At 40.2% G+C, this 27,311-nt stretch overlaps 2 protein-coding genes across 3 annotated transcripts in view; both read left to right on the top strand.

Annotated features, from left to right (window-relative positions):
- LOC134825959 (acyl-CoA-binding protein-like) overlaps positions 1 to 27,311 on the top strand; it is an 89,707-nt gene that overhangs the window by 57,784 nt on the left and 4,612 nt on the right. The gene's annotated exons all lie outside the window — the stretch shown is intronic.
- LOC134820920 (F-box/WD repeat-containing protein 2-like) lies at positions 23,039 to 26,912 on the top strand. Of its 2 annotated transcripts, none has more exons than XM_063831586.1 (3): positions 23,039 to 23,373; positions 24,515 to 24,670; positions 25,573 to 26,912. In XM_063831586.1, the coding sequence occupies exons 1-3, from the start codon at positions 23,116 to 23,118 to the stop codon at positions 26,698 to 26,700; spliced, it is 1,542 nt and encodes a 513-aa protein (XP_063687656.1). In that variant the 5' UTR covers positions 23,039 to 23,115; the 3' UTR covers positions 26,701 to 26,912. The 2 variants fall into 2 exon arrangements, with proteins under 2 accessions (XP_063687656.1, XP_063687664.1); XM_063831594.1 differs by lacking the exon at positions 23,039 to 23,373 and adding an exon at positions 24,272 to 24,356 and having other exon boundaries at positions 25,573 to 26,911.

Below are 27,311 nucleotides of genomic sequence, written 5' to 3' on the forward strand. Positions count from 1 at the left end.
TCAGCCTGTCATTCCGCCTAATCTCTATTCATATGTTTATAAACATAATCAATAATAGCCTGAGGTCCCCAGGTAATAGCTAACGGCTAACCTGGAGAGCTTTTGTGTTCATGAAAAATGACGCAATGACTTGACGGATGTTACTCGTCTAAATTTTGTCGAAGTAGCGCGCTCCGCATTTAATTGACGATGTCAATTCATGGCAGCTCGGCGCGGCACCGTAGCGCATCTCGCCGATCTAGCTGTCGCTGTGAGAAGCCTAATTAAGTGCGCGGCGCGGCACAGTAACGCATCGCGCTACAAGCTCCGCATTTCTTGGAGGACTTCGCCGCTTCGACGCGCCGCGCAAACTAGCATTCTTGCTTCGCATCGAAGCATCGTCGACGATCGTTGCTCTGCTTCGCAGAGCAACGATCTCGACGGATTGACATCGTCAATCAACGCATTTCTTTTCGAAATGTTTAGCCCGATGTTTTAGCAGCTCGGCGAAGCCCAATTAAATGGTGCATTTTGCCGATCTACGGAAGAGAAGATGAAACCCTACCGGCTGGGGTATATCTCCAAAAGTAAAATAAATAGAACCATCCGGCCTTTTCAACAAAATTTCCGGCTCGTAAATTTAAAGTACGCTCCCCAGGAGCCAAATTTGAGACAACTTAGATTCTGAATTAAACTTGACCATTGTTAACGGTCTGACCCGGCGCGCGCTACTTCGTAGCACTTGCAATTTCGAGAAGAAAGCGGCGCGCGCTACTTCGAAGAAATTTAGACGAGTAACATCCGTCAAAATTAAACCGAAAAGTTTTATTTGGGCTAAATAAAAGATCACAGCTTTTAAACTTTGCAAAGTAATGTCGTTGTCATGACTACTGGCTAAATGCAGCGCGTGCGAAAGGTAAACTTGACGTGACGCGCGACGACAAACGTGCTGTTGAAAATCGATAACCTCTAGCGAGCCCAGCAGGCGGTAAGGTTTCCTGGGTATGCGCGGCGCGGCCCAGCTAGTAGTGCGAGAAGATGCGCGGCGCGGCTCAGTAGTGCTTCGCGCTACAACATACAAATTTTGACCGTTCTGTGTATGTACTGTACATTTGTAAATGCTGTTTTTGGTTTCAATGGTAAGTCTTTTAAGTTAAGTTGCACAAATTTGTACTTCAAATCTTTAAATTATCATCAACTTTAACTTTAAATATTTGTCATTAAAAATGTACACAGAACCGTTCAAATCTAATCTTATGATTGCCCCATTTCTTTCTATAATAATTATTAATATTAATGGACGATGTCAATTCATCGCAGCTTGGCGAGGCCATAGGCCCAGTAGCTCATCTCGCCGATGGTTGCGAGAAGCATAATTGAGTGCGCGGCATTGTACATGACAATTGCGATCCCCAAATAATTTATTATTTGCAATTTAATTTGATACAAGTCTGAAGTCGTTTTTATTTCGTGAAAAATAAAATTGCAACATCAAACATGTGGCATAATTTTAAATAAAAAATTAAGTAGCGACAATTTTAAAATGCGTTGAACATATTAATAAATGTTATCATTATCAAAAACATAAATTGACAATGAAGGAAAATGATTGCCACGCCGCACACAACAGAATCATTTTAGAATCGAGTGCTATCACTGTATTCTCGGAATCTCCAAATCAAATCAAATCAAAATATAATGACACAAACATCATCACACATCATCAAAAATATATCTACTAAAGTTTAAAAATTATCTTAAATCTATTGGCCTAGACAACCAAGTTAAAATGAATATAATTTACATACTTTCCAATAAATTATTTACACAGATGGAAGTTTGTTCAAAGGACTGTGCCCCACATCTCTGAAGCCATGGAGCCGCTAGAACATGAGATAAGACAAAAGCTCCTGCCAAAGATGCTGGGCAGGGAGATCTCAGACTTAGAAAGAGACGTGTTAAGTCTACTAATAAGATTGGGAGGATTGGGCATTGGTAAACCCCACGAAGAATGCCACTCTGAGTATACAGCCTCAAAGCTACTCACCACTGAGCTAACAAAAGCAATAGTGGACCAACAGCTACAGGAAGTTTACACTGCATCCAGTAACCTCACCAAATCGGGGAAAGAAATGATCAAAACATTGAAGAATTCCGAGCTCCAAGCCAAGTTTATTGCTATAGCTGAAAGATGTGGCACCTCCTCTAAGAGAGCATTACTAGCAGCAAGAGAAAAGGGAGCGTCCAGTTGGCTTAACACATTGCCACTTCAGCAGTATGGCTACACTCTGAACAAAGAGGAGTTTCGAGACAGTGTCTGCTTACGCTACAGTTGGTGGATACCAAACACTCCCATCACCTGTGGATGTGGGAAAACAAGTGATCTTGACCACCTTCTCACCTGTAAGCTAGGGGGCTACGTGATAATGACCCACAACAACATCAGAGACACAATGGCAAATCTCCTTCGTGAGGTATGTCATGATGTAAAAGTTGAACCCCAGCTACAGAAGGTAAATGAGGGTGACTGCCTCAACCCCAAGACTATAACAGGTGACCAAGCTCGGCTTGATGTATCTGCTAGAGGAGTTTGGACTCCATTTGATAAGACCTTTCTTGACATAAGGGTTTCACACCCCAATTGCTTATCAAACAGGACAAAAACTCTTCAAGAAGTATACGAAGAGAACGAGAAGGAGAAGAAGGACGAGTACTTGGAGAGAGTGTTGAATGTGGAGAAGGCTACCTTCACCCCGGCTGTATTCCTCACATCTGGAGGAATGTCTAAAGAGTGTAAGCAGTTCGTCAACAGAGTAGCAGACCTCATTGCAAGAAAAAGGAAGGAAAGATACTGCGATGTAGTAAGACACGTGAGAATAGGATAAGATTTGCAATGTTGAGAACAACTCTTATTGCTCTACGAGGGTACCGAGGAAAGAAGGTGGACACCAAACGTGAGATTCAGCTATCAGAAGTTTCATACAACCTCATCCCTGCCCCTATAATGGAGTAGATCATGTGTTTTGTTAAAATGTTTTTGAAAAATTTATTGGTAGCAATGAATTGTGCTCTGCCAATTGCAACACTTAAAATTTTATTGTGCTCTGCCAATTGCATCACTTGATTTAATTGAATGTATATATACTGTTTGACACAATTATTTATTAAAAGATACCCCTTTATCATAAATGCTTGATGAGTGTTTGTTGGGTCATGGGTGGATTCTTAAATTGCTTGTTTCAGTAATGTGAGCATTCAAATTGTCAAGTTGAGGGATTTTAATTTCCAATATTATGCTACATTAAATATTACAAAGAGGGTTTTTTGCAAATTGTACCCTGATTTTTTCTGTTTTGTTAGATTAGTTGTTAGGTGTTAGTATAGTGGTGTCTACTCTAGCCTTGTGGCTGGAAAGTACCATTGCTGGAATGTGTGACCATTATTTGACTATTTATTATATCTATTATATAAATGTGGTTTAATTTGTTTTTAAAGTCACTCAAACGAATGTACGGTTTTTGATTTTTAAAAAATTGGTTTCTATGTTATTGTGGGTTTCTTACCAGCTGGACAATAGATGTGGATACTGGCGAGGAGGTGATAATTGTTTGTTTACATTAATAGTGAGCACATGTTAAGCAGGCTGAGGAGGTGATAATTGTTTGTTTACATTTTAGGTCGAGCACATGTTAAGCAGGCTGAGGAGGTGATACATATTTTGTATTATAGAAGGTTTGTAACACTTGTAACGCCTTCTTGTTACCCCCCTTTGAGGACCCCGAATTATTTTCTGAACGAAAGCTCAAAAATAACCGAGAAATCGACCTTCTTATTAACTCATTTTGATGACTGTTTCTGACCTAAAATTGCACGAAAAATCGATTTAGCTAGGTTTTAGAACCTATAAACACTTCCTTATCCCTCAAAATTGATGTTTTATAGTTAATACGACCAACAAGCAACATATATTTTGATCCTTCGGTTCTACTCATGACCTAGACAGTTAAGCTGAACCGGACAGATTGAGGCAATCCTCACCTTAACTGATCAAACTGGTACTAACACAATTTTCAGATATAAATGTTCTTTGCGATACGTTTATTGCAGCTTTGCAACTTGAGTGAAGACCAGAGTACGAAAACACACAGCAGGTAAGCAACTCACTTTTGGTGACTGTTCCTCACGAACATTCTGATCCTGTAACATGTGAACAGGGAGATCGTCTCCTTAACAAATCGAACAGGTACTATCACAATTTCCAGAGCACAGCATGATAACAAAGTCAAAAGAAACACAATGAAGGTAGGTTACCAACACCACAATATAACAATCATACTGACAACTGAATTAAATGTATTCTGACGACGGGCAGCCCTGATGTGCTCCGTGGTCCTCAACGAGCGACCACTTGTAATAGAGGTGTTATGTCATGTGACACCGATCCGTCCAATCACAAACAGGAAAAGTGAGCAGATCGATATCGTGTGTTTACTTTCCTTATCTTTATTTGACCCTCTGTTCACATTGTTATCTCTACCACATCTTGACTCGGCAAGGTCCACGTGCAATAGTAGTTAGTAGTTAGTAGGTGACGGGAGCTTCTAAGCTTTCCGTAGTGCCCCCAACCTGCTTTCAGATATGGGGGTCATATATGCCTTCAGTTTCCACCCGGTGAACCTGGTCGGCGAGCCCCCAGGTTTCAACTGCGCATAATAATATAGCCGTGCGGGTAATAAATCCCGGGTTGGCTTTTCGTGTATTCGGTAGTGTGGCCGACCCCACTACTCTGCTGCGCGTTGCCGTGTTGGGGTGCTATCCCGGCCCGCGCGCCGGAGCTAGCCCCTCTCCCCGGCCTCCGCGCACTTCAGCTATTTCGCTATATAAGAATTGAAATCTGCGTTCGTTTTCAAGAAAACAACAATTTCAAGAAAACAACAATTTTATTTAGTATCAATTAAAGCAGACAAAAATATATTTCATATAAAAATATATTTCATAATATATAACTAGCACGAACTTTAGATCAGATATCTTAGGGGACTTGGAGTAGCAAGAGATTGACTAAAAGGTATATAACTTTTACAAAGATACGTCGAGAAGAATCCAGGGTGATACAGGATCGGAGAGTGCAGACCAAAAGTTTACGCACCCACCTTTGCCTCCTGAGTTCTTGGTTGGGTAGAAATTTATGCAAACTTGGTCGTTTATACTCCAAGTCCCTTTCTTAAAAGAAGTAGTATTAACTATGTCTAGAGTTAGCTTCGTTCAATAATAACAATATCAATATAATCAATATCAATACCAGATAAACCTACCGAATAAATTATTAAATATCAATTAATTCATTCCGATAAAAAATGTTATAAATTTAGATATTTAACTTATCTAAAAACATTACAACAAATGTTTAAAAAGCGCCCAAAATCGATTTGAAAGATTTTCTGTCTATAGTACAATCATGATAGTAATAGTAAGTGTGTGCCGCTGCAATTAGATTTGATTACTGCAATTTAAAATTGTTTGGAGTCCATGTATCTTTTAAGTCAGCTGCCTGTGCTTGTATTAATAGTGCTTTGGTTCTCAGTTTTATCAAGCTAATGGACGTTTCTAAGCAATTGCTTGAAGTTAAAATTTTTTTATGAACAGCGTTCCAAAGCTTGGCTGCATTAAACAAAAAGGTATTTGATTTATTTAGGAGAATAACCATTAGACTCGTTGCACGGTTTGAAATGTTGATAGCCTCATAAAGGGAGTATGGGCAGTGGTACTTGATAATCTTAGAGAATTCTAAAATACAGTGATATTTGTACAAGTTTTGAGCTGTAAGAATTTTTAATCTATTAAAAATGGGTTTTGTATGCTCCTTTTCAAAGTGTTTATGGTCTAGTTTTTGCATACCGTATGGTCTAGTACGTGCACATGTTGATTGTTTATCTAAATATGAGTCAAGGTCGCCAAAAAGGATCCTTATACAGTGCTTCTGTGTGATGAAAAGACTATCATTGGACCGTTCTTTGAGGACAACACCCCAAACGCTTATACCATAACTGAGATGTGATTCAAAAAGAGCATTATATATTTTCAAATATAGTTCAGAAGGTATCGAGTGCCGAATTCTGCAGATTGCACCAGTCATAGATCGCAGTTTTTTACGGATGTAGTGCATGTGGGCAATCCAGTTTAGCTTACTATCTATAACAACACCTAAGAATTTGGTATCCTTGACTTTAGTAATAACCTTACCATTGATGAATATTGATCTAGATTCATCTAGCAGGATAGCAAATGGTCTGGTCCGTGCACAGGTGTCATCATATTCAGAGGCAGGTTTAAAATGTATGTAGCAGCATTTGGACATGTTGATATGAAGTAGATTACATTTCATGTAAATCGAGACATGTTTAAGTACTAAGTTGGCTTTTTTGTATGTTGCTTCTCTAGATGGTCCTGATATGAAGATATTAGTGTCATCAGCATAAAGTACAAATTTCACCTCACTGTCTGAAAAGCAGTTTACTATATCGTTCATATACAATAGGAAGAGTAACGGCCCTAGAATTGACCCTTGTGGTACTCCAAATTTCACGTCCATTGTTTCTGATGGTACATCGTTATACATAACATACTGCTTTCTGTTAGTCAAATAGCTTTTTAGTAAGGTAAGTGCTGTGCCCCTAATACCGCAGGAATTTAATTTGCATAAAAGAATATCGTGATCAAGGGTGTCGAAGGCTTTGCTCAAGTCAATGAATATCCCTAGGACATGTTTATTGCTTGCCAGAGACTTAGTAACGGAGTCTATAGATTTGTGTAGAGCATGGGTGGTAGAATGGCCTTTTCTAAATCCAAACTGTGAGTCTGTTAGTACACCTTTAGATGTGAAGAAATTATAGAGGCGTTTATAAATGACCTTCTCGAAGATCTTTCCAAATAAAGGTAATATTGATACAGGCCGATAATTTTCAATGCATTCCTTATTGTCTTTCTTGTAAATAGGAATAACTTTACCAGTTTTAAAAATACTTGGGAATGTACCACTTTGTATACATGTGTTGTAAAGCCTAGCCAAGGTACCAGCAATGAGCTTGGCCGGTTTTTTTACAACAACTATAGGTATGTCACTCGCCTTACCATTTTGAAAATCTCTGATCACCTCTATAATTTCTTCTTCATTAGTTTCTTCCAGGTATATGGAGTCAGATACCGAATTAGACATAAACTGAGCAAATGATTCTACTGGTTCCAGAGAAATACTATTGTTTGACAGTACATTTTTATTGAGATTACTTGCAAGAGATGTAAAATATTCACAGAATTTGTTAGCAATTATTCGTCTGCAAGTAACTCTCTGGCCATCTATAACAAAATCGTCCTTACATCTAGGTTTGGCAAGATAATTATTTCGAGTAAAGAATCAGAGTTGCCATGCCGCTCGCCCGAGCGTTTGGAGTTTTAGGAGCCAGTCCAGACACTTGCCTGGATTGCATCGCAATAGCTCCGTATCGACTCCTTACGCCCGAGTAAGTTGTTATATCCTATATAGTGTGTAGTAGCCATGGTAACAGTGTGTAGTTGCTATGGTAACAGTGTGTAGTTGCTATAGTATCAGTACGTAGTTACTATGGTAGCAGTGTTTAGTTGTTAGGTAGTGATTTGGAGTTGCTACGGTAACCGTGTGTGGTTGCTATGTTAAGAGTGTGTAGTTTCTATGGCAACATTGAATGGTTGCTGTGGTAACAATTTAGAGTTCTTCTTCGTTGACAAATTCTAGTAAAGTCGTTTCAAATGATTAACATCGTTTAAATGAATAACATCGTTTAAATGAATAACATCGTTTAAATGAATAAAACTGAATAAAAAGTTGAAACAATAGATAATAAAATTACACGCCATGCGCGCTACCAGAGTAGCTAGCGCAGCGCGCAAAACGTATTAAAGGATTGACAGCGAGATCATTAGCACATACTGTGCTCAAATGGCGTTCGCGCGTTACGTAAAATATAGGAAAAATTTAATATAGCAATCTCAATTCGAACCTTGAAGATAACGCTGATTGGATGAATCAATCATTCATTGATAAGCCAGTGTGTGCTACACTCATATCGTTTCATCTACACACTAAGTAATCACTAATCTATAATGATGAAGTAGTGGCAGAAAAGTCATGCCTTGTAACATGATCAGGTTTGACAGCGGTGCATTTGATGGCTGAAGATTACTTCGGTGAGTCTGTTTGAGAGGTTGTGCTATTAGAGTGGAATTTACCAGGTGTAGGAGCTGCGCCTTGAGGGAAGAATGTAACCAGTTTTGGAAAACTGTCGCCCTGTCGTGTGGTAATATTTTAATTCTGTGAAAGCATGGTTCGAGGTAAAATTTATAAACAAGTAAGTAAAGTGAATCAATTTTACACGCTAAAACTTTATATAAACATGGGCTTTTAAGGAAAATAGATCATGTTAGGTCTGATATGTCTGGCCGGAGGCCTTTCTCTTTGATATGTGGTGTATGGCCATGGGCCGTTCTCTTTTGTATGATGTGGAGGATGAGAATTTCAATAGGTATATAATATTTCATGTTATATTACAAATGACGAGATCAATTTCTTGCCTGTAGACACGGATTAGTAGATGGGTTGGTCGAGGGGGGTATAATGCATGTCTGACTGCAAATCTCAGTTAGACAACTCTGATTTCAGGAACTTGGATAGAGTTGAGCTTTGTCTTAATAAGAGACATGATGTCTGATGTTGGCATTCTTGTAATCTGTGCGAATGTCTAGGGAGACATGAGCTGTATCAATCAGACTTATCCTTGGTTCAGAGCAGTATCTGTTGTCCTGCATTGTGGCTGAGTAGCTGTCTGTCTGTTTGGCTTTGATTTTCGTAGATATTTAAGCCTGTTCCTGGGAATCTAGGGTTGTTAGTATACACACAAGGGGGTGGAACGAAAGTTAGTTTATAATAATAGTTTAGCAGCCAATACGGAGGCAAGTAACGATCGAGAAAACAAGATGTGTTCTAAACGCCGTCAAAAAGAGATGATGCAAAAAGTGTGTCTAGTCAACAAACAGAAGGACTGTAACTGAGACCCTGGTTCTATGAATGCTGACGATCTACAATATGCAGTAGAGTGAGACAGAATACAAATGAAAGAACAGAACAATAGAATTATAACAAGAAACTTAGCCTGTAGAGTAAAACGGCGGAGAATTCCAGCACTCATATCAGAGAGTTTCCCCATTTCTGTTGGTGCTGACTTCCCAGAGAAGCAGCAGAGTCGTACTTTATCAGAGTTGCTTGTACCAGAGCGGTTGATATCAGTCTTTGTTAAGTTGAGGGGCTACTGATGATTTCTTGCTTCTATCCTGCTTCTGTTAGTTTATAATTTTAGTTTAGCCTGGAAGCTAAGAGGGGATTAGTAAACACGCAGTAGTATGGTACACTGCTGCCAGCTGACTCACCAGCAACAATGCATGTCCAAAGGGGAGGCAGAGGGAGAGATATCACCGACAACCTGGGTGACAGGCCACCGACAGTGCACCCACCTCTGTAGGTCTGAGGGCGACAGGTCAAGAACCAGGTGAGACTAGTAATCAAACAGAAAAGGGACCGAACTGCTAAGGTGATTGAGTGAGTGAGATGCTGCATTGCTACTGGCTGACTCGCCAGCAACAATGCAAGTCCAAGAAGAAAAAAGGAGAGACACTGTCCGTTATCTGGGTGAGCCACCACCGACAGTGCTCCCACTTCTGTGGGGCTGAGGGTGTTGGCTCCAAGAACCAGCCGTGAGCGAACAGCGCCTGTCCCCCTCTATGGTTAACTTGAGAGTAACAGGACTGTGCCATTCTCCAGGCCAATCCGTTCTGTAACCAGCTGACCCAGCACCACCTCTAATGGAAGATGTGGTTCTTTATTCTGAAATATTTGTTTTATTCTGGTTCGGATTGGACTTCGCTAGGATTTATCAGTTTTTCTGTAGACACTAATGCTCCCTCGAGGAAAGACATGAGCCCCGGCGAAACTGACCAAAAACGTGGCAGGGATTCTCACCCTACTCCACGTGCAATATCTGCACCGCGGTAAACACGCCATGATTACGTCATGAACTTGAAATAGTGTGATTGTTGTACACTTATATAACCGTGCCCATCGCCCACGTACATTACAAACTGTTGGGGGGGGGGGGGTGGGGGCAGGGGATGGGGTTTAAGATAAACAACCGATCTTGATAGTGTGTTGGTCGCTCCTCCAACTGACTGTGATGCTTATCGTCCAGTCAGGAACAGAATAATAACATAATTTTTTAGTTATAGTATGTCTCGGCTGAACTGCGGAGATAAGTACAGTTTGCTGTAATATGTACAGTTTGCTGTAATATGTGGTCGCGAACAGGAAAAAACGACACGAATGTGTACGGTACCAGCTAAAATATCTACCAGTTACATTCAGTACAAGTATATTTCGAATAGCAATTTTAATAGCGTACAGCAAAGTTCTAACCCATGATCCGAAATAAAATGCAGCTGGTAAACGAACTAAAGAGGGGTTCACTGAACCATTTCAACAGCGCACCTATTACCCGTTATCGATTTTATCAATACTTGAACTTCCGTGTTATCTCATCTAAAATAAACACCCCGCACACAAAATGAATTCCATTGACTTGAAATTGAGGGCAAGTGCAGCATTTTAAAGTTACACAAACTCTTATTACAATTGTGAGAAGGACTCCAAGTTTACATATTTAAAACGGCAATGACTAATTACAAAGCACAAATTGAAATTTTTAGTGTCTAACCTGGCAAAAATGAACTGCACCATGTTGAACTAGTACTTCAACTCTGTCAGGTATAACCATGCTTGTCCTCCTGTATACTGCCTCCTCCTGGAACATACAGTTCTTGTCAGTGAAGTCGTGTCCTAGATTCTGTTTCCAAACACTTACTGTCTAAAGGTCTAAGTTAAGCAAAGGAGCACTCATGGATATATGCATTATTCCTTTGCTTCCAGTTGGTGTAAACTTAAAGCACAGTTCATCATTTGGAATCTCACTCAGTTCATAATCGCGACCTCATATTAGAGTAAATGTTTTTAATAATACTAATCTCCGCAATTGAACAATGAAACCGAAACATGATATAACTAAAGAATGTTAATGTTCCGTTCATGACTGGACGGTTAGCATCACAGTCAGTTGGAGGAGCGACCAACACACTATCAAGAGCGGTTGTTTATCTTAAACCCCATCCCCCGCCCCCACCCCCCCCCCCCCCCCAACAGTTTGTAATGTACGTGGGCGATGGGCATGGTTATTTAAGTGTACAACAATCACACTATTTCAAGTTCATGACGTAATCATGGCGTGTTTACCGCGGTGCAGATATTGCACGCGGACCTTGCCGAGTCAAGATGTGGTAGAGGTAACAAGGTGAACAGAGGGTCAAATAAAGATAAGGAAAGTAAACACACGATATCGATCTGCTCACTTTTCCTGTTTGTGATTGGACGGATCGGTGTCACATGACATAACACCTCTCTTACAAGTGGTCGCTCGTTGAGGACCACGGAGCACATCAGGGCTGCCCGTCGTCAGAATACATTTAATTCAGTTGTCAGTATGATTGTTATATTGTGGTGTTGGTAACCTACCTTCATTGTGTTTCTTTTGACTTTGTTATCATGCTGTGCTCTGGAAATTGTGATAGTACCTGTTCGATTTGTTAAGGAGACGACATTGCTTATATTCTGCCTTGTAAACAAAGAGCAAATCTTCTTAATGCCTTCTTCCTGTCCTAAAACTAAAACTTCATCCTATTAAAGTAAAGGCCAGTTGTTACCACAAGCTATTATACCGTCCCTCTCAAAAACATGCCTCAGCCTCCATCAAAAACAATTTTAGTTTTCAGTCCTTTTAGTTTCCAAAAATCTACCGAGCTAGTGTTCTGGTGTGCACAAAAGCCCCTAAGCCCGTGCATTCCTTGCCCCGCTAGCTGCCAGTCCTTGACAAACTTCCAATAGCAAAGATCAACTAGACATTTACAAATTGAGCACTATGCAATTTTAATTGTTTTAAATATTTGACTTTGTAAAATGAGCTAAAACATTGATTTATTAGTTTCATTGATTTATTAGTTTCATTGATCTCCCTGTTCATATGTTACAGGATCAGAATGTTCGTGAGGAACAGTCACCAAAAGTGAGTTGCTTACCTGCTGTTTGATTTCGTACTCTGGTCTTCACTCAAGTTGCAAAGCTGCAATAAACGTATCGCAAAGAACATTTATATCTGAAAATTGTGTTAGTACCAGTTTGATCAGTTAAGGTGTTCGGATTGCCTCAATCTGTCGGGTTCAGCTTAACCCATTAGGGACGACGAGTTTTAAAGTTTGCCGATTTTGATGCCGTTTAACACACTAGGTCACATTACAGCAAAAATGAGATATCCAAAAAGCTAATCTGTATCTCGTTTACTTTAAAAGATACAGCTATGGTCGCATACGACCCACTCGTCCGGGTCGCAAACGACCCATCACGGTTTTTCGGCTATTACTTCTGAAACAAAGACGTTAGGATAAAATAAAAACTGCAGCATAAGTTAAAAACGTATGGTCAATACTGTGTGACTCTAACTTTTCAAAAATAAAGAATTTGGGTCATTAACGACCCACTCGGCTCACTTGCTTATTACTACATTTGTCCATGTAACTTCTTGAATTCAGCCTAAAACATGACATCATAAGTGCAAAATCGCCTCTCAGCAAGTGATTATCATCATAAACTGCAAAAAATCGGTTAAATGGGTCATTAGCGACCCACTAGGACCACAAAATTGATTAATTAAATATAATGTTGTCAAACTATTACAAATATTATTATAAAAACATGTTATATCTTGGTCATTACTCCTGTACGTTGATTTAACTTTTAAAATCGATCAACTGGGTCAATAACGACCCACTCGGAAGTTGAACCACGTCATTAATTATCAGTATCATGCTGTTCCACCATCAAGAAAGACACTCGTAGGTCTTAATTCCACGCAAACCACGCGTGGATGACCACTAGCCCTCCTGAGTCTGGAGTCTCAAGGTGATCTGCAGATCACGTCACCCAATCACTGACGAATAATGGGCAGAATTGGATTGATAGGTAGGTGAGTTTATCAGCTGTTACTACACGACCGTAATGTCGTGGGACAACAAACAACGTGCCTATCTTTTCCCGATTCCTAAAAAGTCCAAGAAGAACTATACAACTGCTGGATTCAGATTTCAGATGGCTGCATCTACTCATTTCGCAGCTTCCTTTCTTTACTTCTTTATAGGGGCCGTCAACATTGACATAATATAATTACGTTATCACTTATTGGACAATTTTTAGCCCCGCCCCCCCCCCCACACCCCACCACATAGCTATTATGTCAAAATTACACTAGCGTAATCATTTGGAAACCCCCTCCCTCTCGGCCGATTACGTAATACTTGGTTTCGTTTTGAAAGCTGCCTCGTTGTTGCTGGGTTGTTACCCACAACAAAGTAGTTGTCTGAGAGATTGCAGGTTGCAGCACCGCCAGCCAGATGGGGGGGGGGGGGCTTTTTCCTTGTCCTTCTTCACAGAGCTGTAGATTTAGCCATCTGAATGCAGCAGTTGTTTAATTATTCTTGTACTTTCTAGGAATGTCAAACAGATTGGCATGTTGGATTAGAATATGCAATTTGACCGCTCTTCTTTCAGTATTTACCCAAGGTTACAGGATATCTCGTAAACTTTGTGCAGGGGATTTTTCTTGAGTGACCGTGGGACCCTGGGTCTCAAGCGGTGAGTTGTAGCAGGTCGTTTTCCAAGATACGAAATTGACGAAAAAGGTAACAGAATCTAATAAGCAACAACAACAGCATGGCTATTATCTAGCAAGTTAGGAACGAGGGCCGATCTCCTTCTCTTTTGCGACACGGCCACGGTCCTTTCGGTACAGATTTCCACGCACCATAGTCAGGACGCAACTCCAGGCATATGCAGTCGTGTTATTCTCGCAGCTCTTTGATGAGTGATGACTGCCCTTCAGTTGGCCCTGGATCTCAGAATGGCTAGTGGTCAGCCACCGTGGTCCGTGTGGAGTTAAGACCTACGAGTGTCTTTCTTGATGGTGGAACAGCATGATAATTAATGAAGTGGTTCAACTTCCGAGTGGGTCGTTATTGACCCAGTTGATCGATTTAAGAAGTTAAATCAACGTACAGGAGTAATGACCAAGATATAATATGTTTTTATACTAATATTTGTAAAAGTTTGACAACATTATATTTAATTAATCAATTTTGTGGTCCTAGTGGGTCGCTAATGACCCATTTAACCGATTTTTTGCAGTTTATGATGATAATCACTTGCTGAGAGGCGATTTTGCACTTATGATGTCATGTTTTAGGCTGAATTCAAGAAGTTACATGGACAAATGTAGTAATAAGCAAGTGAGCCGAGTGGGTCGTTAATGACCCAAATTCTTTATTTTTGAAAAGTTAGAGTCACACAGTATTGACCATACGTTTTTAACTTATGCTACAGTTTTTATTTTATCCTAACGTCTTTGTTTCAGAAGTAATAGCCGAAAAACCGTGATGGGTCGTTTGCGACCCGGACGAGTGGGTCGTATGCGACCGCAGTTAGTAAACAGCGTCTAGCTCTGTTTGTGAACATTTGATTATCACGGGCTTTTCATTCGTGCCAAGGAAATCGTTGCCCGCAACTATTTTGTTCTCAAAAAAATAAGCCTACATAAAGTTTTAATGTCCCAATCAAGGCAAGAAGTTAAGTGAAATATTTTCCAATTATGACGACTAATTAGTCTAATTATTAAATTGTTAGTGATTAATTGGGTCTCGACTGGAAAGTCAATAATGTAGCCCAATAAATTTTGAGCATATGTGCGAAAGATTCGTGGCGTTTAGTATTTTGGTTTGTCCTCTATAGCCTCTAGAAAAGGTGGGTCGTAAACGACCCTATCGTCCCTAATGGGTTAACTGTCTAGGTCATGAGTAGAACCGAAGGATCAAAATATATGTTGCTTGTTGGTCGTATTAACTATAAAACATCAATTTTGAGGGATAAGGAAGTGTTTATAGGTTCTAAAACCTAGCTAAATCGATTTTTCGTGCAATTTCAGGTCAGAAACAGTCATCAAAATGAGTTAATAAGAAGGTCGATTTCTCGGTTATTTTTGAGCTTTCGTTCAGAAAATGATTCGGGGTCCTCAAAGGGGGGTAACAAGAAGGCGTTACAAGTGTTACAAACCTTCTATAATTCAAAATATGTATCACCTCCTCAGCCTGCTTAACATGTGCTGGACCTAAAATGTAAACAAACAATTATCACCTCCTCAGCCTGCTTAACATGTGCTCACTATTAATGTAAACAAACAATTATCACCTCCCCGCCAGTATCCACATCTATGAACATTGCTGAAATTATCTGTGTAAATTTGAAATTTTCCGAATAGTAATTTTCTTTCACCATTATGTATTGATTACTTTTATGTGTACCTTTCTGTCACGGTTTAATTAATCGGGTGGCTATATTTTTGGGGTTTATAATATTCCGTTACAGTTTCGTATTGTTTGGGTTAGATAGTGATAATAAACAGAGTGTTATGAATTTGGTGTTTAAAGAAATTTGTTCTGATTTAATAATAATAAATACAACATTTATAAACCGCCTTATAGCTAAATCATATAACTCGATATAATTTAATCCTGGAGATAAACTCCAGTGCTTTCTTAAGCGGCTCTTACATTAACTGAGCTTAGTTTAATTGAAAATTAGACATGACAAGTTTGAATGAAGTATCCGGATGGGCATTTAGTTTAGAATAGGGTTAGGGCTAGGCATCATCAATCCTGTCCGGATAACATCCCGTGAATATATTTTTTTAATTTGAAAATTCAATTAATCATTATACAAACTCCCCTCGGATGTCAAGAATCGTGGGACTGTGTTAAGTTTCAAAATAAGATTAGAGGCTTTCAAAAAAGAGACTATTTTAAACGGATCTGTAAATGATAGTCATTTTTGGTATGTTTCGGACGAAGTATTAGGAAAGATCGAGGGATTAAATTATGCTACTAATAAAGAGAAGCACAATGAATATCTTGTGTGTAATCCTCATGTTGCTAAAAAACGCTTCATCAACTTATATAGTAGTGGAAAGTATGTAAATTAGATTCATTTTAACTTGGTTGTTTAGGCCAATAGATTTAAGATAATTTTTAAACTTTAGTAGATATATTTTTGATGATGTTTGTGTCATTATATTTTGATTTGATTTATTTGATTTGATTTATATATATAAATCAAGCGTTACATTTCAGCCATGCAAAATTACAATGACATATTTTGATATACTAATTGATAAATGGTACTGCAATATAAGTTGCATAATGTTTGGCCGGATGACAACTAACGAGAAAAATAAACTTGATTACATAATAATTAATTCGGCTGAACCAACACATAGCTAGAGCCACATTAACGTTGGGGCCGTCGAATATGTTTACTCAGTAGCAGTAACTAAAGACCTTGTGAGTTTGATCAACCAACAAGACCAGGATATCACCAAGCTGGACCTGGGCAAGATAAAAGAAAAGAAAGAAGAACTGAGGAAACAGAAAGAGGAGTTTCTCTCCCAAAGGTTCAAGGTGCTCTATAATGAGTCAGATCATCAACTTAAGAACCACCTAGACCAAGCAAGAGAGAAGGGAGCCTCAACATGGCTCTCAACACTACCACTGAAGGACCTCAACTATGTTCTGAACAGGCAGGAGTTCCAAGACAGCATACGCCTACGTTATGGTTGGAAGATCTAAGGAGTGCCCTCTAAATGTGCCTGCGGAAATGTAAACAGTATCTACCACGCCCTTGACTGTAAACCAGGTGGATACGTTTCCATGCGCCACAATGCCATAAGAGACACTGCTGCTTTCTTCCTCCGAGAAGCAAAGTGTAAAGATGTAAGGATAGAACCAGCATGGCACTCCTGACAGTCCAACCAAGCTCCTTCTCAAGGAAGACCAACACCCAGGATGAAGCCCGTCTTGATGTAGCAGCTGTTGGATTGTATGCACCTTTTGAAAGAACATTCTATGACATCAGGGTCACACATCCTAACTGTGACACAAATACATTTAGGCCACTAGATAAGATCTGTAGAGATCATGAGAAAGAAAAGAAAGATTTGTATGAAGAGAGAGTACTTCAGTCGGAGAAGGGATCCTTTGTCCCTCTAGTCTTCACAACCTCTGGAGGTATGGGACCGCTCTTCACAGTGTTTGTAGATCGTGTCTCTGAGATGATAGCTGACCACAAAAAGAAGCCAAGAGCCAAGTCAAAAATCATATCAGAACACGATTTAGATTCGATCTGTTAAGAAGTACACTCATTGCACTGAGGGGAATCAGAGGAAGGTCAACAGCCCAGCATCTTGAACTGCAAGACGTATCCTTCAACCTCATCCCCCAGAAGACAAGCTTTGAGGTCTCCTAGATTTGTTTATGTAAATTTTGTAGATATTTTACTGTACTATTTTATATTGTATACAATTTTACGGACGAAATGATCCCAGGGGGGACTCCCAACCCACCGCTTCGGCGGGTAGTTGATGCACCGATCACAAGCAAGAGCCACTTTGGTCTACTTGCTGTGAGGTGTCTCAGCTACATGGGTTGGGAGTCCACCCTTTTTTTTCTTTTTTTTAAAGAATAGGGTTCTAATCTTTACATTATATTATGTCACATATATGTGACAGTTAGGGGTCATTTACATGTTCTTTAATCAATTTGTTGGCATTTTAACCCTACCTCCCACCATTTGTTAAATCACTATCAGAGTGAAATTTTTAAATTGGTATTATTCTAGAGGATAAAAACGAAAATTTTGATTGGGTAATCAACAGCCAGACAGCATGTATCACATCAACTAATGCATTACAAGATAGAGTTTTTGTTCTAGCTAGACAACAGGTACCACAATACGTGGTCTGGTCTTTGATCGTAGCTAAACGATGATATTAAACATTATACTGAACTTGTCAATTCATGCTAAGATCTTGCAAACTATCCAATTTTAGACTCTACATAAGTTTGGTTTTTAAAGGAGCACTTATTTATTTTTGAATTGTGTTATTTAAGTGTTCAATATGAATTTAGATAGTAATGGAGGGTCGTCCATCTTGCAGTCAACATAAACACTCTGATCAATGTTGGATAAAATAACTTTCAATATTTAAGATATGTTAAAACACACACAAAAGAACAAAATGTACATTAATGCTGGCCCTGTCGATGAAAACTCAGTAGACTGACCTGAATTTTCACTTTTTCGTCCGATCATCTTGGAAAGTTTTTTGTACATCCCCATAGACGTAAATAGTAACCAAAAAAATTATTTTTGAAAAATTCGGAAATTTAGGTGTGCCCCAAGCCGTTTCCATGACAACCGCGCTCGCGAACCTCAGAAATCTGGAAAAATTCGATATCTCAGGACCCATTGCACCTACAGAGCTAAAATTAGGCTTAAAAGATGCGGAATCAGCACATTTATATGAGACTTATTAATAAACATATAGCCTAAAGTGCTCACTTTCGTCAAAAATTGCAAAAAACACATTTTTTGTACATTTCCATGGCAACCGCGCCCTAAAATTTGGATGTGCATCTCTATTTTTCAGTCAAACTATGAACAGCTCAGAACTACAGGGGGATAACTACAGGGGGAGAACTAGAGGGGAGAGAACAGCTCAGTACTACACCTGAGGAAGAACTACAGGAGGGAGAACAGCTCAGAACTACAGGGGGGGGGGGGGGGGGGAGAGAACTACAGGGGAGAGAACATCTCAGAAGAACTACAAGGGGAGAACAGCTCAGAACTACAGGAGGGAGAACTACAGGGGGAGAACAGCTCAGAACTACAGGAGGGAGAACTACAGGGGGAGAACGGCTCAGAACTACAGGAGGGAGAACTACAGGGGAGAGAACAGCTCAGAACTACAGGGGGAGAACAGCTCAGAACTACAGGGTGGGAGAATTACAGGGTAGAGAACAGCTCAGAACTACAGGGGGAGAACAGCTCAGAACTACAGGAGGGAGAACTACAGGGGGAGAACAGCTCAGAACTACAGGGTGGGAGAACTACAGGGGGAGAACAGTTCAGAACTACAGGAGGGAGAAATACAGGGGAGAGAACAGCTCAGAACTACAGATTACAGGGGGAGCACTACAGCGGAGGGAACAGCTCAGAACTACAGGGTGGGAGAACTACAGGGGGGAGAACAACTCAGAACTACAGGAGGAAGCACTACAGGGGGAGAACAGCTCAGAACTACAGGAGGGAGAACTATAGGGGCAGAACAGCTCAGAACTACAGGATGGGAGAACTACAGGGGGAGAACAGCTCAGAGGAACTACAGGGGAGAGAACAGCTCAGAAGAACTACGGGGGAGAGAACAGCTCAGAAGAACTACAAGGGAGAACAGCTCAGAACTACAGGAGGAAGAACTACAGGGGGAGAACAGCTCAGAACTACAGGGTGGGAGAACTACAGGGGGAGAATAGCTCAGAAGAACTACAGGGGAGAGAACAGCTCAGAACTACAGGGGGGAGAACAACAGGGGAGAGAACAGCTCAGAAGAACTACAGGGGAAGAACAGCTCAGAACTACAGGGGAAGAACAGCTCAGAACTACAGGAGGAAGAACTACAGGGGGAGAACAGCTCAGAACTACAGGGGGAGCACTACAGCGGAGAGAACAGCTCAGAAGTACAGGAGGGAGATCTACGGGGGAGGGGGAACTACAGGGGGAACATCTCAGAACTACAGGAGGAAGAACTACAGGGGGAGAACTGCTCAGAACTACAGGGGGAGCACTACAGCGGAGAGAACAGCTCAGAAGTACAGGAGGGAGATCTACGGGGGAGGGGGGAACTACATGGTGGAACAGCTCAGAAGAAACTACAGGGAGGGGGGAGAATAGCTCAAAAGAACTACATGGGGAGTGAACAGCTCAGAACTACAGGAGGAAGAACTACAGGGGGAGAACAGCTCAGAACTACAGGGGGAGAACTACAGGGGGAGAACGGCTCAGAACTACAGGAGGGAGAACTACAGGGGAGAGAACAGCTCAGAACTGCAGGGGGAGCACTACAGGGGAGAGAACAGCTCAGAACTACAGGGAGGGAGAACTACAGGGGAGGGGTAACTACAGGGGGAACAGCTCAGAACTTCATGGGGGAACAGCTCAGAAGAAACTACAGGGAGGGGGGAGAATAGCTCAAAAGAACTACAGGGGGAGAACAGCTCAAAAGAACTACATGGAGAGAGAACAGCTCAGAACTACAGGGGGTGAATTACAGGGGGAGCAGCTCAGAAGTACTATGGGGGGAGACTTACAGGGGAGAGAACAGCTCAGAACTACAGGGAGAGAACAGCTCAGAACTACAGGAGGGAGAACTACAGAGGAGGGGGAGAACTACATGGGGAACAGCTCAGAATTATGTAGTTCTAAGCTGTTCTCCCTCCTGTAGTTCTTCCTCAGGTGTAGTACTGAGCTGTTCTCTCCCCTCTAGTTCTCCCCCTGTAGTAATCCCCCTGTAGTTCTGAGCTGTTCATAGTTTGACTGAAAAATAGAGATGCACATCCAAATTTTAGGGCGCGGTTGCCATGGAAATGTACAAAAAATGTGTTTTTTGCAATTTTTGACGAAAGTGAGCACTTTAGGCTATATGTTTATTAATAAGTCTCATATAAATGTGCTGATTCCGCATCTTTTAAGCCTAATTTTAGCTCTGTAGGTGCAATGGGTCCTGAGATATCGAATTTTTCCAGATTTCTGAGGTTCGCGAGCGCGGTTGTCATGGAAACGGCTTGGGGCACACCTAAATTTCCGAATTTTTCAAAAATAATTTTTTTGGTTACTATTTACGTCTATGGGGATGTACAAAAAACTTTCCAAGATGATCGGACGAAAAAGTGAAAATTCAGGTCAGTCTTTCATTGAAAAGCTATAGTGAAATCATTGGATCTCATTAATGCTGGCCTTGTCAATGACGGGCTATGAAGAAATCGTACTTCCCATATCCTCACTGCCTCAGCTTTCCCTCGGATGCCTGATTCTGTCTGTTAACTACCTATTTTGTGTGTAACGTAGTAAATGATCCTGTTATGCTGTTGTGAATTTCATTATGAATTAAGGGTTTGTAAAGATATGTCTTGTAATTTTATTTCAAATAAATCATCCTAACCTTGTGAGTTCACTGAACAATTTAAAATTAAATAAACACATGAACAAGATAATTTAGAAATAGATGTATTCCTTTGCCAACCAAACTTCTGTTGAGTCTAAGATATTCTAAGACATGACATTGTGCAAGACCTCAACTTATGTTGACAAGTTCAGTAATGTTTCAATCACGTAATAGTTACTTGTTGTCTAGCTAGGATCAAGGATTACATCTCATATTGCGCCACACAACACAGTCTTTGGTCCTAGCTAGATGGCACATAGCGCATCTCGAAATCGATCACGTGACGCATTACATGCCATCTAGCTAGTGTCTTAGCGAGGTTATGATAATCTGCCTTGCTTGTTTAATGATGTGATTTTGTGATCTGGGTTGGTCCAGTTTGCCTTATGTTCAGTTAACCAAATTTTTTATTGCTGATCTGGTCAAGTCTTGTTAGAAAATGATGGTTATCTGGTCAGCTCCCAATAATCGTTGATCCTGAGCTTATCACAGGGGCACCATTTGAAGATAGCTTTGCAGCTGCTTGATTAGTGACCATATGTTCAACACAGTCTGACAGCCTCCATCACACCTTCTTAAACCCATCAGCAAAGTTTTTTACCAATTGGTCATTGGAGAAAAATTCAGTCAAAACTGTGAAATATTTGTCCACGACATTTCATTGTCAATTTTTGACAAAAAAGGGGCACTATAATTTTTCCATTTCGTTATGTTTTCTACGGTAATCCAATTTCCAGTTACAGTTTTTAGCCATCCAAAGTTAAATGACTAATGGTCACTGTGAAATTTCGGTTAAGGAAATATCATATTTGGATAAAGTACAGAAAGGGAAAATATGACTTTCAATTTTGTAATGCTTTCTCTAGATGTTTTGTTGGGCCGGAATCAACTTTGAGACTTTCCTTAATTATCTCTTACTTGACTGACTTATCAGTCATTGAACGAAAATTCAGTCAAAAATGTGTCTGTTTTTGAGATATAGATGCTAATATATATATTTGTGGTTTGATAACTTATTTACGTGAGAAACAACTACATACCACGTTGTCACAAGCCCGCTAAAGATTAACTTTTAAGCACAGCTTCGATAAAACCATGCATCTAAAATCCGGAAACAGATTTTAAGATGTTGTATTTTTAACCAAGAAAGGTTCGACACCTTTTGAAAATTTCCAGAGGTTTGGTAGTCCAACAATTTTGGTCCACAGTTTGGTGTTCCACTATACGTTCTAGAACAAGTTTCTGTTGCTAACGGAAGAATGAGGGGAACAAAGACTTGGCTGTAATTAGCTGAGACACAAAGTTCTCTCGCTTTATACTTTATGCACGATGCTGGAGCTTGTAACAGTTGTTGTAAGAGGTCAAACACGTTACTTCCCAAGCACAGTACTTTTGTCGACCAATTCTACTTGCCTCAATTTTAGGCTTTCGGCAAGCACCATCAGAACTTTAACGTAGATGCATTGTGTGTTACTATTGAGTAATAAAGTGAATCACCACCACTGGGCACTGCGTTTAATTTCCAGTATAGTTCTCGACTGTTTCTGCTTCATTTACTAAATTTTGATAATTGATAAACAGTAGTTGCATGTTTAGTTCTTTTTGTTGTAGAAAGTATCAAAGTGTGGCTTAATCATATTAAGCAATAAGCAATATTGTAAAAAATGCAAGTTATTATAACTAATCTGATTTGCTCAGTCGTCAGTTGTCGATGTTTTGATTGTCGGCTGTTACATATTATATAGTTATAACTCATTATCAAATCTTAAAATGTTGCCGATACAGAATGCTATTTTATGGCTCATGAAAATGGTTGCTACGATCAAGTCCATGGTAAAACGAGCTGATAATCATGACACGGGAGTTGCCAACGGCCGAAGGCAAGTCTTTAGAACGACATAAACCTGTATACATTACAGTTGCAGATAGGCCCCCTACAACATCTGAAGAAACGGATGATCCTCAAATAGGACCTGAAAGCATGGAACCTGGACCATCCAGTTCTGAAGAAAGCAGCTACCCTCAGGATCTGTTCATGTCCTGGAAGACAGATACTGTGGGCACTATTTGTGATAAACTCTCTGAACGACAAAGATCTGCTTTCATTTATGTGAGTATAATTTATTTTATTGTAATCTGTTGATTAATTACCATAATTGTTTCATCTTCTTTATATATGTTAATTATTTCTACTCTTGAATGATAATTAATTCTGAGCAAATCAAGTACAGTTTAACTTTCAAACATAGAACGGGCAAGGCAGTCAGTTCAGGCATACTTAAATTGGACTCCAGCGTCCAGCGTCGTGCTGAGTTTTGATAATTTCAAATACCGTTACTAACAAATAAACTATACACCTGAACTCTGAAGTTGTATACCGTCGACAAATCGACACGTTCGCTATCTGTCGCTATGCGAGAAATTTTTAAACTGTCGAGCTGCCTAGAAGCCATGTAAAGACTACAAAACATAGTTTCCAGAATAGTGCAGTATACCGTGCTACTATACATATCTTGTTGACTGTGGAAATTCTTTGTGCTTGTTAGATTGTGCCCCTTAATAAGTTGTACTTTGAGGTTGTTCTTAAATCTAAATTTAGAAAAAGGCGTCAAAAACACTGTAGTGCAGCATGCTTATATCGTTAAAAAATAAGATAACATTTCAAATACCTCATTAAACTAAATTGACTAACCAGTTCTGATGAATTCGCTGCCTGATGGGCACTATAACTAACTAAATAACGTGGAATATCTTGTTTTTAGCTTCCTTAAACCAATTTAAAGACTTAAATTTTGACATTTTTGACTGTACTACATATAATGTCATTAACTGCACACATTTCGTCAGCATTTTTTGTTGTTGAAAATTGCATATTAAGAATTTACAAGTCATTATATATATTTTTCCTGCTGCTCTCCGCCAACTCAAGGTTGCTGCCGCTGTAGTTCTGGGCTTTGCATACAGCACATAATAAAGCACAGTAAATAAAGCACACACTATTTTATAAGTGTTGAAGGTAGAAGACAGAAGTTGTTGAGTCTTGCTGATTACCACACTGATGTGCTGTAATTGTTCATCATGTCAATAAAGCAAGTATGTTTAATGTTTGTACTGTAGCATCCTTTCTATAATACTTCTTCTCGCCACGTTTATCACAAACCTAGTTTTGCCTCTTTTCGCCGATTTTAAATTCACAAATTGTTGTATTTTTGCAGCCCCGGTTAAAGTTTTAAAACCTTGTCTCCCCTCAGGAGTTGTTAGGTCGGTTGCCAGCAAATAATCGGCTGTTCCTGGTCCGGAACATTGAGAGGATAGCCACAGTAGACTACATCTCAGAGCTCCCTGACGAGCTGTCATTGGTCGTGTTGCGGTTTCTAGATCCTACTTCTCTACTGGCTGCTACTCAGGTTCTTATTGCATTTAGATCTGTACTGTTCCAGCTTATTTTCAATGTATTTTGTATGTTCAGACCTCGTTCGTCTGTGTAATTTGAATGTCTGAGCAACAAGTTCTAGAAGCTTCAAGAGTTTGAGCTAACATTGAGTTAGTCCGTATCTTCTGATTATATTACAATATTACATACGGAGTTCTGTGTACCAAGTTGCTATGAGAAACCCTACGAGTCTGGTAAACAATATTCACAAAAATATCAAATTTAGTCACCATGCTAATCTACCTTGTGATATTCCACTCACCGAAGAGAGAGAGAGAGAGAGAGAGAGAGAGAGAGAGAGAGAGAGAGAGAGAGAGAGAGAGAGAGAGAGAGAGAGAGAGAGAGAGAGGAGAGAGAGAGAGAGAGAGAGAGAGAGAGAGAGAGAGAGAGAGAGAGAGAGAGAGAGAGAGAGAGAGAGAGAGAGAGAGAGAGAGAGAGAGAGAGAGAGAGAGAGAGAGAGAGAGAGAGAGAGAGAGAGAGAGAGAGAGAGAGAGAGAGAGAGAGAGAGAGAGAGAGAGAGAGAGAGAGAGAGAGAGAGAGAGAGAGAGAGAGAGAGAGAGAGAGAGAGAGAGAGAGAGAGAGAGAGAGAGAGAGAGAGAGAGAGAGAGAGAGAGAGAGAGAGAGAGAGAGAGAGAGAGAGAGAGAGAGAGAGAGAGAGAGAGAGAGAGAGAGAGAGAGAGAGAGAGAGAGAGAGAGAGAGAGAGAGAGAGAGAGAGAGAGAGAGAGAGAGAGAGAGAGAGAGAGAGAGAGAGAGAGAGAGAGAGAGAGAGAGAGAGAGAGAGAGAGAGAGAGAGAGAGAGAGAGAGAGAGAGAGAGAGAGAGAGAGAGAGAGCTAGAGGACGTTGTACAACAATGATCTAATGAAATGTGTTGCAGGTTTCAAAGTACTGGAACAAGTTGATAAACTCAGAGTGCATGTTATGGAGGGAATTGTGCTTCTTCCTGAGAATCTCCCTAAAATACAGCTTATCTCTCCCCGCTTCACATTACAGAGATAAGATATTATCTTATCAGAGAAACCTCCACAAACTAAAACAGAAGAACGGCTGTGTAACCAGATCAGTGTCAGATGTATCGAGCACACCAGCCCACACCAGCCGCACGCTGGCCCTCAGTGCTAACACCAACAGATTCTACAGCGGAGGAGATGATAGGTTCATCCGGTGCTGGGATAGAACCACATTCTCTATGATAAGTGAACGAGAGGGCATGGCACCGAGCTGTATTGACTGTACTGAGACTATCGTAGCAGCCGGGTCGTATAACGGCTGTGTGTTGGTGTACGATACGGAGATAACCCGTCTTATCAGCACCTGTTCGCGACACATGGGACCAGTGTACCATGTCAAATGCTCAACAGACAGCAGTGTCATAGTGTCCGGTTCATCAGATTGTACGGTTAGGGTGTGGGTTGTTACAGATAACTCCAGCAACTGTAAACATGTGTTCAGAGGTCACGAGACTATGATCAATAAAATAGTACTGTTAGATGAGAGGGTATTCAGTTTGGATATAGCTTGTATCAAGGTTTGGAATGTAGATGACAAGAAGATGCTTTGTGATCTGAAACCGCTGAGTTATGGGGGCAAAGAAGGGTATTTTCAGCCTGGTTTACTGAAGACTGAAGTGTTAGGTAGGACAGGTGAGAAGTGTACTGTAGTAGTGTGTGGATCTTCTCATGGGGTGTACATGTGGGAAGCCACCACGTACAACCTGCTGCGTATAGTCAAGAGTGGGGGGTATGTGTGTGCGGAGCAGATTGTGGGTGTCGGCTCCGCCTTCATAGCAGCGACATACGATGACGGAATTGCGCTGATAAACAACCTAACAGGTCACCACGAACTGACAATACAAGTTCCTCAGTTTAACAATACCAGTTGTGGGCTTTGGCTCAATGACAGGTCCTACTGGCTTGATGGCCGGTTTGAGGATTTGGACTCCCAGCCGCTCTTCACTGCAACCACTCTGGCTGGGGATATTTCCAGCTTTTACATCAAAAATTAAATGAATTTCTGTAAGTCAGCGTTGAAGTTATGTGATTAAGATTGAAAATTTATGCAGATTTGTAACGTGTCGATTTTTGTTTCCAAACTTTTAACTGTTTTTAAATTATGTGGTCGTTATTATATATTATGGAACTGAACTTGTAAATATTGTAACTTGTATACTTGTAAGATTTTATTCTGGGATTATAATTTTACTCATGGTTTAACTTACAACTTGTTTTACTATCAAAAAAACAGAAATTTACGATCGCCATTCACCTCTAGCATAGGGTATGTTTTTTAGAAACGGACTTTATCTCCAAAATTTTGAATTGGGAGCCTGAGCTAGATTAGAGACCCTGGACATTTTTAGATAAATAAAATGTTATTTCAGATCATCAAATCACTTTCCATTGCTATTAGAAATCAGTAAATATCAAAGGTACAGACTTTTATGGATTTGGTGGATCACAATTTGGGTAACGGTGATGTGCTGATCTGTACAACTCCCTGGTATTTAGCTAACTTGCCTTCTTAACAATAACGACTAAACTGAAGCTCATTTCAGAGCTGAGAATGTCTCAGTAATATCAACTTATCTCTTTACTGAACATCAATCCGAGGCCGTAG

Source organism: Bolinopsis microptera, chromosome 1 (genome assembly GCF_026151205.1).
Source record: "Bolinopsis microptera isolate Bmic1 chromosome 1, MBARI_Bmic_1.0, whole genome shotgun sequence".
Taxonomy (NCBI): Eukaryota; Metazoa; Ctenophora; class Tentaculata; order Lobata; family Bolinopsidae; genus Bolinopsis; species Bolinopsis microptera.